The 12,633-nt window shown below is 41.2% G+C and overlaps 1 protein-coding gene across 1 annotated transcript; it reads right to left on the reverse strand.

Moving 5' to 3' along the window:
* Positions 1 to 3,181: 3,181 nt before the first annotated feature.
* Positions 3,182 to 10,828, reverse strand: taf5l (TAF5-like RNA polymerase II, p300/CBP-associated factor (PCAF)-associated factor). Its single transcript, XM_084714681.1, has 5 exons — positions 10,459 to 10,828; positions 9,821 to 9,962; positions 9,392 to 9,496; positions 8,299 to 9,059; positions 3,182 to 7,098 (listed from the first exon to the last, which is right to left on the reverse strand). Exons 2-5 carry the CDS (start codon positions 9,957 to 9,959, stop codon positions 6,301 to 6,303), a joined length of 1,803 nt encoding a protein of 600 aa, XP_084570807.1. The 5' UTR covers positions 9,960 to 9,962; positions 10,459 to 10,828; the 3' UTR covers positions 3,182 to 6,300.
* Between the last annotated feature and the right edge of the window lie 1,805 nt (positions 10,829 to 12,633).

Here is a 12,633-nt window from a genome sequence, read left to right on the forward strand (position 1 = left end):
ATTGATTATTTGCATAAATCAAAGACAGCTGGACTTGATCTTACCAAAGACACCGTGGTTCACAGACACTGACATTAGGACCTGAGTAGATGCCAGGGAAACACACAAAGCAAAGACGGCACACAAAGTGGTTGCTTGGTTATAACGTTAGTTTGAGCCGAGATTTGTTTGCAAAGTTAAAGTGACGAAGGACAACAGATGATATTCTCATTGTATGGGGACAAGTGGCAGTGGCACAACTGTCAGGACTGAGCCACACAGCCTGATCCTGCAGCTACAGTGTCTCTGTCTCTCCAGTGCACTGTTGTGTGAAGATTTACGGCGCTGAATAGACAAAGCATGTTCTTTATCACTGAATAACAGCAAAACAAGTAACCCTTCATTTAATACATAAAGTCTGTTCTGTGCTTTCTCCCTCCTCCTCCTCCTGTTTCAACCCTTCATATCTGAACGCTAAATTTTAACAGAATCTGCAGAAAGTCCACAGTTTCAGGATTTAAGCCCATTTTGTTGTACTCTGAGTACAGATCAGTTGAGCTGAAAGAACACACTGGACGCCCTGCTGTGTGCCTCGCTGCAGCAGATTACAAACAAATGAAAAAGACAAGAGAAAGATGCAAAAACATTACAAAGAGAAACAAAATGATCATAAGATGCAAAATGACTATAGAGTCACAAAGATGCACAAAATAGCAAAAAACAAATGAACAGCAACTACAAACATTTCAGTCTGGACGGGATCCATAAAGTGTCCATGGTTACAGATGATAGACTCATCGTGCACAGTAGTGACAGACAGGGTCGGGGTGTGTCCACATCGTCTGTGCTGCACCCTGCCACCCACACCAGCAGCTATGAGACTCTGTACTCACTCCTGTCTGTCAGCTACAACGTCCACATTCCTGCTGCAGTCACTGGATTCTTTACATATCTCCAGTCGAGTGTGTATTTACACAGTTACGTGTTGTGGTGTGAGATTAAGGTAGAGAATATCAAGTTTATTAGTCACATACTGGACACAGTCATCCACTGTACAACAAACACCAGGAAATGAGTTTTCTGCATTTGATATAAGTATTTTAGGAGCAGTGGGCAGACACTGTACAGCACTGAGACAGCACCAGGCAGAGGGAGTAACAGATTACATGTAATGGGTTACATAATTAGGATACAAAAAAGGTGACTGTATTCCATTACAGTTACAAAAAAGATGTAATCAGATTACAGTTACGTTTAGTAAAAAATTTGGATTACTAGCAGAATTACATTCTACGATACATTTTAGAATAAAAAATGATATACTGTGTGTGCAGTGCACACATTACAACACTTCACAGGTGAAACCAGCTAATCTACCTGTGTATTAATGTTTGTTTCCTCACCCTGTTGGGGTTTACTGTGCATTATTCCACTTATTAAACATCTAAGAAATATTGATTTAAAAGTGATTTTATTGCTCCTCTAGAGTTTCCAATCAGAACTGCCTCCATAGCAACAGTCTGTTCTACGTAACAACGGTCTGTTCTTCGTAGCAACAGTCTGTTCTTCATAGCAACGGTCTATTCTTCCTAGCAACAGTCTGTTCTTCATAGCAACAGTCTGTTCTTCATAGCAACCGTCTGTTACACATAGCATTGGTCTGTTGTTCAGAGCTTATAATTCCATAACTGACCAGATCAGAATTGAGTATTTAATGTAATAAATTATATTATTGGATTATAGTTATCGATGCATAAATATGTCTTCATCACTTTAACTTTGCAGCTAAAGATGGAGTTAATTTTAATAACTTTATATACTGCTGGGTAACATGAATTTCCCCTCAGGGGTCTTAACCTGTAATCATACACTTTAATTTATTTGTAGTAAAGTTTCCAGTTTATAAGGTACACCTTGATAAAACTGCTAAAACTTTGCTAAAAATCTACTACAACAATCCTGCGATAAATTCTCCCTTCATGAAACTTATAATGTCAAGTTTTTGTTTTGACCATTTTAGAGATGTTGATTGATCTGTATGGTCACTTTGGAGACTGTTGATTGTGGTGTTGCTGAATTTAATTGTTTCTTTAACAGGTGCATCCTATTTATATCAGTGGGTAAACAGCAAATACACAGCGCCCTCTGCAGGACCCTCGGCACACCTGCAGGTGGAGGTCACTGCCCCAAACTCCACCTCCATGACCAGGGCAGAAATAGACAGAGTGAAACAATATTACATGTGATTATGATGCCCTCCTCCACAGACTCGAGGAAGCTCAGGCAGGCTGCAGGACCACAGCACGAGCACAAGACGAGCGCATCATTATAATTTAACAATAACAAGTGACACAGAGTCCTCCACTGTAAGCTGATCAGTTGCTTATAACTGTCATTTGTTTGTCATAAAGTTCAACCTGTTATCCTGAAAACAAAAGTCCACTGCTCTGAAAATACACTTTTGCTCAATTCAACTGTTATACACACACACCTTCTACAAGATTACTAATATTTTCTTGCAACTCATAAACAGACACTAACTCATTTAGCAAACATTCGGCATTAATTAGTCATTAGTCTAATTAATATTTTACAGGCAAACTAAAACACAAGTCCTAATATAAATGTCAAAAAAGGAAACTACAGCTGTAGAGTTGTCAACTTAACATGTTTCTTTAATCTGCAATGATGTATCCTGGTCATTTTATGATTTATTACAGTAAATATATCACAGAGTTCTCCTTTAATCTATAAAATGTGACATGTTAATATTTATTTTAAATTGCTTCTGTATTTATTTACTTTTACATAAACTCTCCTGTCTTTTTAATTTCCCATTTTATTTATTTTCAAATTTCTGTATTTAGTTATTTCCAGTTATGTATGCATTTCTGTATCATTATGCCAACAAGGGTGCTGTCATTCAAAGTGTCATGAGGGTAACTTTTTGCCTCTTTGTTCATCAACTATACACATATTGCTTTGTTCATTTCTTTTTTTTGTTCAATCATTAATTCTTTATTTATATTATTTTATTTATTTATTGAGTCATTTTATTTTGCCAGTTTCAGTCCTTCACACTGTCCCTCCAGTTGGATACATCTGTTTAACAACATCTGTATCAGAGTGTGTTTTATATGAAGATGAGTCCCAACATGATACAGGTGACTAAATAAAAAAAAAAACTCCATGAAGCATTAGCTCAAATAAAATTCTGTTATTTATTATTTATTTTGGGCTACAGGAGGGAACAAATGTTCACTGGCAAACAGAAAAGACAATTTCCAGGCTGAATTTATGAAAAAATAACTAAAAAAAAAAGAAAAGTTTTATCACACATTGAACATATGAAAATTATCCAAAAATACTCAATCAGTTTCTAAGTCAGTATTTTTTAGCCCTCCTTAAGAACAACCTGGATGTCAGCTCTTGGTAGCCAAAATATTACAAAAATACAGTATATTTACACTCTTTAAGCATTGCACAGTTGATGCCACCTGCAGAATAGTGTGAAAAATACAGCCTTAAATTCTTAGAAACTTCTTCAACAAGGAACGACAGTCTGACTCAGAGACAAACACGTTCACACAGTCGCTCATTAGCTTTTGTATTCCACCGCTGAGACCCTTTAATTTCTCTTAATACAGTCTCTGAACTCCACAAGCATCAAAACATGTTTTCTTCACTTCTGAAACTTTCTTCTTGTAGATGTGAATTTGTCCAACAACAGCAAACCGATTTAAAATCGACCAAGTGGAAGCTTCTGTTTTATGTAATAAACGCATTTCAATCACTGAGGAGAAGAAGTGGATGAAAGGTACTACGGGTCGGGCGGGTAGAACACAGAAAGAACTTTAAAAAGAACAGTCCCACATTCTGAGAATATACTGTCTTACTCAAAGTCAGATCAGAAGATTCAATCAGGTTTCATCTTAGTGCATCCAGCAGGTAGAAGGTGGCACTGGTTAATCAAAACCCAAAGTGAAACCACAACTTCCTGGTTCTGTTCCAGAAGGAAAACACTCAAAATCATATTGACATCTGTTAACATCAACAATGACTAAAAATACAGCCTTGGAATAGAGATTTTGTAACAGCATGTTCTGTGGCTCAGTTAGTGTTTATGTAAGGATGTCATTATTATTAAAATTTTGTTTTTTTAGTGACCTTCAACAAACACCTTTTCCCATAAACCTTAGACATCTGAGGGCTAAACGTCAACGAAAGATGCAAGCTGTCGAGTGTCTGTGGTTAGACAGCAGAGATAAGAGCAAGACAATTTGATAAAATTACTTAAGAGAGCATAGGTGGGATTTATGAATATGAATGAAATCAAGTTAGAATGACAAGGGCCCATGTTTCCATGCTTGTAGTTTTTCATGGGAGCTGTAGTTTCTTTGTTTGCTAACAGAATAAACATGTTTTCACCTTCCTAGATTATGGAAAATAAACAACAGGAACATAGTTTTTTTTCCTGAAAGCCCTCTGAAGAAAATGCTGAATGAGAAACTGCATTGAGTTGCAGAAGCTAGCGAAACGGAGGCTAGTCCGGTTAGCACCAAGAATCAAAACCTGTGAAGTCCCCAAAGACAGCAATATTTTTTTTGTTTTTTTGTAAACCTATTTATTTTAGATTACTGTTTTAAATTTAAATTTTAGACAGTTTTAATTGGGTGAAGTTCTTTTATGTGAGCTTGGGTTTCTTTGGAGAAAAACCTGTTTACACTCATCAAAGCAATGAACTGAAGTTTTGTTTTTGTACTTCTGATGAAACTCGGGTATCACATCAGCACTAGAAGTGAAGAATTTCAAACGATACTTAGGCCTGACCCTGGACATGTTCAGCCTAGCTTGGTGCAAACTTAAAACTGCATACTTCTGTACTTACACTTCCTGTTTTGAGTGCGGAACAACATGTACCGCAAGTACCCGGATGCTGTACTCAAAATGGTCAAAAAGTTGAGTGTGGAACACTGGACACTTCTCACCCTCAACAGTCGCGATGTTGTCTACGCAGCAGAGGAGGCGGGGCTACCAAACTTATGTAAAAATTGACTGATTATGAAAATAATCGTTACCTGCAGCCCTGAAGTCACACATGTATTTTTTAAATCAATAAGCACCACTATGCTGCTGTTGGATTGAAGCCACCTAAATGTTTATTTGGTTATGTTTGTAAAGATTTGGTGCTGAAAATCAAATAAAAATCAACAGGTAGGAGGAGGGAGGGCTGGCCTGTCGTCAACAGAGATCAAATCAAATTAAAAGGATGTTCGTGCTGAATGAAGTGAAATGGAACACAAATGAATAAAGAGGCCAACAGTTGTTTTGGTAGGTGGCACTGAAGCCCCACCCAGATCAGTTCACCCGCGAAGTAGAAGCAGCTGCTTTTCCGGTAAGGGCGCGACGGCCGTTCTTGGTTTGAGACAGAACTACCCTGTCGAAATCTGCACACTGCGCGAGTGAGAACCAAGTGTGCAAAGTGTACTTCATGATAGAGTACTAATGGAAGTATCCGAATTGAGACAGATATTGAGCGCAGGGTGTAAATACTAGCCTGTCTAAATCAGAAGAGATGCGAGAAATACGCCTTCAGACTCCAAGGTGCCTTTTAACAATTTTAGAATTATAATGTAGACACAAGAGTTTGTTTAAGCCTGAAGTTCTTGCACTGGACGCACACAGATTAAAATGACTTTGAGTAAGACGGCTCACAAGTGAGCTTCTCTGAGTGTGAGACTGATTCTTACATATGAAATGTGGTACAGGAGATGCTCCCGATATTCTGCACACCGGGGAACAGCTTATCAATACAATTCTGCATCAAACAACCAGCAAAAATCATCTCTGTGTCTGTAGTTTCTCAGTTCAGAACAGCCATGTTTTCAGCTCCTATTGGGTAAAACTTTGTTGAATATTTAATATTCTGCTTTCAGATCATAAATTTTGTGCATGACAGCAGAAGAAACAGTTTCCAAACACCAAGGCTGAACCAGAACTGTATAATTCTTTAATACTGACATCTAGTCAAGATGCTTTGGCAATTAGAAAATAACAAGTTTATCTATAAATGATGAATAATGAATATATATGAATGTCTAAGCCAGTTTTGGAAGAATGAGATGTATGAATTACCTAAAAATGTATTTATCCTCGCTTCTTTTCTATGCCAAGAACTAATGAATGTGACTCCAGCGCTGGTGGTGACACTGAATGTCTCAGTGATTGGCTCAGGGAGGAGAACAACAGTCTGACATCATCTTCAGACAAACATCTGGAGCTTTTCTCTCCAACATGAACACAAAAACCAGATCGACGTGGTTACTGTTCTGCTTTCTCCTGAGCGCTTCCTGTCACCAGCAGCAGGTTGCAGGCCATGAACTGGACGTTCAGCACGTTGCTGGTGTTTCCAGTGTACATTCCCACCAGTTCGCTGGACGAGCCATCGGCCGGCGGCCCGCCGTGGGGGTTCCGGATGTCCCACACCCGGACAGAGTTGTCCATAGACGACGACGCCACCAGGCTGCTGTCTGGGCTGAAAGACAGGCTGGTGACGCTGTCTGTGTGTCCCCGCAGGTCTTTGAATAACGTCCCGGACGCCAAGTCCCACAGCTTCACCCTCTGGTCCTCGCCAGCGGATGCCAAATACTTCCCGTTAGGTGAGAACGCGAGTGACAGCACCGGCCCACGGTGGCCAGTGAAAAGGCGAACAGACGCCCCCTGCTGGGTGCTCCATAGCCGGACAGTCTTGTCTGTGGAGCCGGTGGCCAGGTAGTTGGAGTTGGGGTGGAATTTGACGCAGTCAACGTCGGCGAGATGCCCGGCGTAGACCCGCAGCGGGTAGGTGCGGGAGAACGTCCAGAGGCGGGCCGTGCGGTCGTGGGAGCCGCTGGCGAAGTAAAGGCTGCAGGGGCTGACGTCCACGTCCCACACCGGGTAGGCGTGGCCCTGGTAGAGCGCCGTGTTGGTGAAGCTGCCCAGGTCCCAGTATCGGATGGTCGTGTCCTCAGAGCAGGAGAGCAGGCCGGAGCTGTCCGTCAGGAAGGCGGTACGAAACACCGGGCCACTGTGACCTCGCAGCGTCTTTATCTCGCTGCCGGAGCTGTCCTCTTCATCCACCTGAGAACAGGCAAAGGAAAAATGTGACATCTAACATGACCATCTCTATCCTAAACTACTGAAAAAGTTAAAATTATCCGGAAGCAGGAGATATGAGCTCTAATTATTTCCATGTAAACAGTTTGGCAGCACCTGGTGATGGTTTTTGGTGCTGAACCGAGTGCACAGCTTCACAATGCATCTCAGGAGCCTCTTAATGAGAGCAGACATGCTGACACTGGTGGACCGTGGAAGACACTGTGGGAATTAAGTCTTCAACCGCTGCATGTTTTGGTTTTTTTGATTAAATCTTTGTTTGATTTGATTGATTTTTGTTCATGCACTGATTTCGCTTTTTGTTTACTTTGGCGAATATTTGTTTGGGGTTTTGATTTCGGTTTATGGCGCAACAGTTAGCCAAAACGGTTTGTAGCCTAGCCCAAAAACATTCAATACACTATTGAGAAAACCTCTGGACGACCTGAACCATAATGTCTCACCAAACAGTAACTATCTATAAGACAGCGTGTTGGTCATTTCTAACATTATTGATATCTGTGAGTGGCTACTTCAAACCTGTTCCCATTTAGCTTAGAAGCCACAACAGGCCCATTAAAATGTAATGGACATTTTGCAGCCTGTAAAGTCTTTTAAATAAATAATTACACATCTACATTTTTCTCTGGGTTCCTCGAATAGAACTCAAACCCAGCTGTTAGCTAAAGTGGTGACGTATGTTACAGCGTTAACTAGGGGTTTATCTAGCAAGAGCATCATGCAGAAACATGGATTTTTTTTTTTAGTATTTTGATGCTAAAACTAAAACATATGACCAATATGTAATTGTTCAGACTTGAATGTATAAGGAAGACTACTGGGAAGCTGCTGAATGATATAAAAACCTCAAAACAAATATAAATAAATTTAAAGAAAAAAATGTCAATTTAATCTACAATTGATTAATCACTGGTCATTTACAGGAGGAAGTAAAAATGTTTAATATTGATACATTATAGACCAAAAGATTCACTAAGTGAATAACAGACAGGTAAACAAATAATAATAATCATTAAGCAAAGTCCCTAATAAGTTCTGCATATCACAAATTGAAAAAATAAAAGCACCTACAGAGAAATTTTGATGGTACTCTTAAACCAAGGTGGCTTCACTACATGATTAAACACAGCCTGAAGAGGATATTTATCCCTTCAGTGAGCTCACCTCTTCCTCCAGGACGTCACAGGCCAGGTGGATGAGCGACACGTCTGCCTGATGCGGCTTGGCTTTCAGCTTTCTGGCTCTGAGGCTCCACAGCTTCACCGTGGAGCTGTCAAAGCCGGCAGCAAGCAGCCGGCTGTCAGCCGAGACCTCGGCGGTGTTCAACATCTGTTCAGTGTGGTGGAAGGCGTAAAAACACACGGTAGTGAGTGTTGGGGGGCCCTCACGGACCTTCTTGATGCAATCCTGCAGAGCCTCCAGGGCCGCCTCACTCTGTGGGATCCCTGCAGGGACCTCGACCCCTTCTCCGCCATCTGCCCCGTCCACTCCGGCCCAGGAGGAGGTGGAGTTTGGGGCACCAGTCGCTCCACTGGCAGCTCCGTACAGCTGGTAGTCTGTGCGCCTCGAGGCAGTCACCTCCACCTGCAGGTGTGTGGTGAGGGCCCTGCAGAGGGCGCTGTTGTCCTCACTCTGCAGGTAACGCAGCAGGTAGCTGTAGGCCGGCTCTGTCAGGTGAACCACGTACTTGTGCTCCAGGAAAGCACTCAGCTTGGGGTTGGCTGCAATGTCCTGAGCGGTGAGAACATGGCGGAGCTGCTCTATGGTGGCACGCTGTTCGCTGTCCTGAAGAAAGGCACCATGGAACCGACTGTAAAAACCATCTACTGCCCCCTTCAGGCCGCAGTGCACCATGTCCAGGTGGAGGTAGACGAAGAGCGGGTAGAGGATAGTGCTCACCTCCTTTGCCCAGGATATTTGTGTTTCTGAATTAGGGGAAATAAAAAACATTCTAATTTAAAAAAGGTCACACAGCATCCAAATAAGACTTAGGAATATGATTCGGTGGACGCAATTTTCCAACACAACTTTACATTTTAGCTTGTAACCTTTTCGTAACCTCACAGCAAAACACACAATTTTTTGACAAAGGAAAAATGTGTCACAGAAAAGCATTATAATGAAAAACTGTAGTGCTGCAGAGATGAGCTGGCCTACAAATCTTCTTCAACAATATCTGTCAAAATAATTCCAATATGACTTTTTTTTAAGGTATAGTGCGTTCAGTGACTTTGCAGCAGGGATGTGAATGTGATACCTGACAGAAAGGAGCGCAGCCTGGAGTACTGAGTCTCATACTGCTGTGGGTCAGACTGGCAGGGCGCCGCAGTGACGATGTTGGCACATCCCGACTCTGTCTGTACTGCTCAGAGAACCAGAAAGAGGTGGAAGAGAAAGCGGAAATACCATCATGTAAATGTAGGCAAAACATTCATGACGCAGATTATTATGGAATGTATTAAAATACATATCAGCATTTTAATGCATCTGGTTGCATGAAGATAATTTGAGTTATCTTATAATAAGTTCAAAGATCCTGCACACTAATGGTTGCCCCACTGGTATATAGATTATTTTTTGGTCTGATTATACCTTTTCTCAGGGCTGTAATCAAACTGGACTCTATAAACAACTGTCTCACTATTGTGTGTGTGTTGTGTCATCTGTGCAGTAACAGTTTGCTCACCTGTGAGGCTGGCAGCCATCTCCTCAGCTGACTGGAACAGCTTGGCTCCTTTCAGGGAGACGTCGGTGTCCACATACTGCCTCCGCTTCAGGTACTGAGCCACAGCGTACTGGATCTGCTCAGTGCGAACCCGCTTCATGACCTGAAGACAAGACAACAAAACGGTCACACACCTGAGACTTTCTAGAGAAGACACCTGCACATCACTCTCTGTCAAACATCAAGCACAACAAACAGTTCACAACAAAGTATTTTAAGTGCACAAATTACTCTGAAAGACGATGTTTATCTGCATTAGTGTTTTAAATCCGATTCATCATCTCCATGACAATATTAACCCTCTTCAGCACAGCATCTTTGCAGAGCTAATTAGCTAGCAAAGAAGGGAGCTAATGTGTTTACTAACGCAAAAGACACTGAGTACAACCATACAAACAGTCGAGTGTGTGTGTTTGCCTGAAGCTAATGTGGAAAGTTGAAACAACTGGAGCCACGCTTAATTCCAGTCTAACACTTTAGAGGAGGATGCCTAAACGGAGCTAACCGGCTAACGTTAGCGATGGTGGGCCTGGCGGATACAAACTTTTAGCGGGATCGGCCCGGTTCCGTAGCACCACCGGTTCAAAATCGGTACTCACTGCATATCGTGATGTCCTACGTCCTCAGTTACTATGTGTAGGCTGATGAAGTTTTAATGCAACTTAGTTTCCAGTCGAAGTTACGCCGCTGCCTGTCATTGCCGCTCCATCGTGGTTTTCCGCCCCCTGGTCAGCCTCCATCTACTCATGCTAGATTAGCCGGTTAGCTAGCTCACCGCTTTCATCGACAGGGTCCTCGCTGCGGAATACGGAATGAGGTGGACTCAGATTAAAAGGTGGGGTCGGACGTTAGACCCTGCCCCAAATGACCACAAGGGAAACCTAATTGGTCGGTTGTTCCATTGCAACATCGTCAAGCAGCAGAAATGCTAACGGCTCGTATGTATCCGTTGTTGACTGGAGGACCGGAAGTGCGTCAGGAGCTGTAGCGCACGTGTTTGACCACTGCATGGCGCCAAATGTAGCACTTTATTTATTACTTCCAAAAACAAGAAGACCTGCAGGCAGGTTTTAATGGTGTCCAACAAGATTTTTTAGAGCAAAAGATCCCTCCTGGGGCGGCTAAACTTACACTCAACATGTGGCCTTAAAAGCCTGACAGGTGGTCCTCCAACATTTTTCTAATCCATCATAAAAATAAATTCATTCACATTGTTTTACTTGTATTATTTTATGCTGTTATGTGGCAAAATTACAATTGACGAAGAAATAATTCCAAGTATAAGCAATGTTTTCTGAAATCTTTGACATAAAAACTTTATGTTGCCTTGACAGACAAGATGGTACAACAACAACAACAACAACAATAATAATAATAATAATAATAATAATAATAATAATAACAATAATTCATGCTCATAGCTGAAGAAATAAATTTAACAACATCAGTTTCAGTCTCCTTTTTCTTTACAACATTCAGTTATGGCCTGATTATTCTGAGTACTCAGATTTAATAATAATTTATTTGCCATTTCCCCCCTTTTAATACACTTCACCTTTTGGACTTTGGTCCATGTCAGTGTCTGTCTTTCTGTGGGTGTTTCTGCTCCTCTTGTGGACTGTTTGCAGAAGGACTGGTCCTAATCATATCAACACTAAAAGAAATAATAAAATTAGTATTTTGAGTCATTTGACAGAGTGTGTAGATAAACTGAAAGACAGGCCCTAAAAGCCGGGGCCCCAGGCAAATGCCTGGTTTTCTGTTGGCACGCCCCGCCCCTGCCTAGAATGTTATCTTATTGTGTTTATTAGATGTTCAGCGCCAAAACTACTTGTAAGATGTGAATCAGAGGCAAAGTTTTCTGTCATTAGGTGGTGGGCTGTTCTTCAGAGAGCCAATTTAAAACTTAAATTACCGAAAGTATTCAACAGGTTACTCAGTTGTTACATGTGCTTCTATAAAACAGTGAAATGAAATGCATCCATCTGCAAGACACTTCTCAAAACAAAACATAGCTGATCACAGTCAGTTCATCTTTGATTGCAGCACAGGATCAACAGCCACCAGAGTCAAAGGAACTAAGTTTGCATGAGTCTTGTTTGCATGTCAGTGCAATGTTAAGTCTGTAATCCTGTAAACAAAAGCCCACTGCTCTGAAAATACAGACTCTGGAGTTTCAGTTCATTGACTGCCTCCCAGACTCCATTAACATGTTGCTCAATTTAACAGTTATAAACATCTACTCCCTCTAAAAGGTTATTAATAATTTCTTACAACTCATAAACAGACACTCATTCCACAAAGATTTGGCATTAAGTTGAACTGTAATTAACATGAAACTACTGACAAAAACACAAGCTCCAGCCTGGAAGAGAAATTCCAAAGGACACTGCAGCTGTAGCGTTGTTTTCAGAGAAGCCAGTATTTCAACTTGACATGTTTCCTTAATCTTTGATGACAGGGCATAGTTATTTTATGATTTATTACGGTAAATATATTACAAATTTGTCCTTTACAAAAAAGGTATTCCAAGCTGTTCTAATATAGATATGACCCTTATTATTTATTCACTTCCATGGCAGTATTTTGACTTTGTTTATGTTCTCTGCAGGATTTCTTTTCTTTGTAGGACTTCTCTCCAACTCTCTCTTTGAACTGTTTGATTTTCTGCAGAGGTTTGGTGAATAGCGACAACCGATGGTCTCATTTGTTAAAGTCATTTGCTAAAGTTTCGTATTGGCGCTGGGCGGGACTTTCCGCTTACCCAGTGATGA

Source organism: Lutjanus erythropterus, chromosome 3 (genome assembly GCF_056507025.1).
Source record: "Lutjanus erythropterus isolate fLutEry1 chromosome 3, fLutEry1.hap2, whole genome shotgun sequence".
Lineage (NCBI taxonomy): Eukaryota > Metazoa > Chordata > Actinopteri > Lutjaniformes > Lutjanidae > Lutjanus > Lutjanus erythropterus.

Bases quoted from the DNA above. Each gene is read 5' to 3' on its own strand.
- taf5l (XM_084714681.1), bottom strand. From the start codon at position 9,959: ATGAAGCGGGTTCGCACTGAGCAGATCCAGTACGCTGTGGCTCAGTAC. The intron at 9,060-9,391 runs GTATCACATTCA...CCCCTAATTCAG, and splicing joins GCTGCGCTCCTTTCTGTCAG to AAACACAAATATCCTGGGCA. The intron at 7,099-8,298 runs GTGAGCTCACTG...GCCTGTTCTCAG, and splicing joins GTGACGTCCTGGAGGAAGAG to GTGGATGAAGAGGACAGCTC.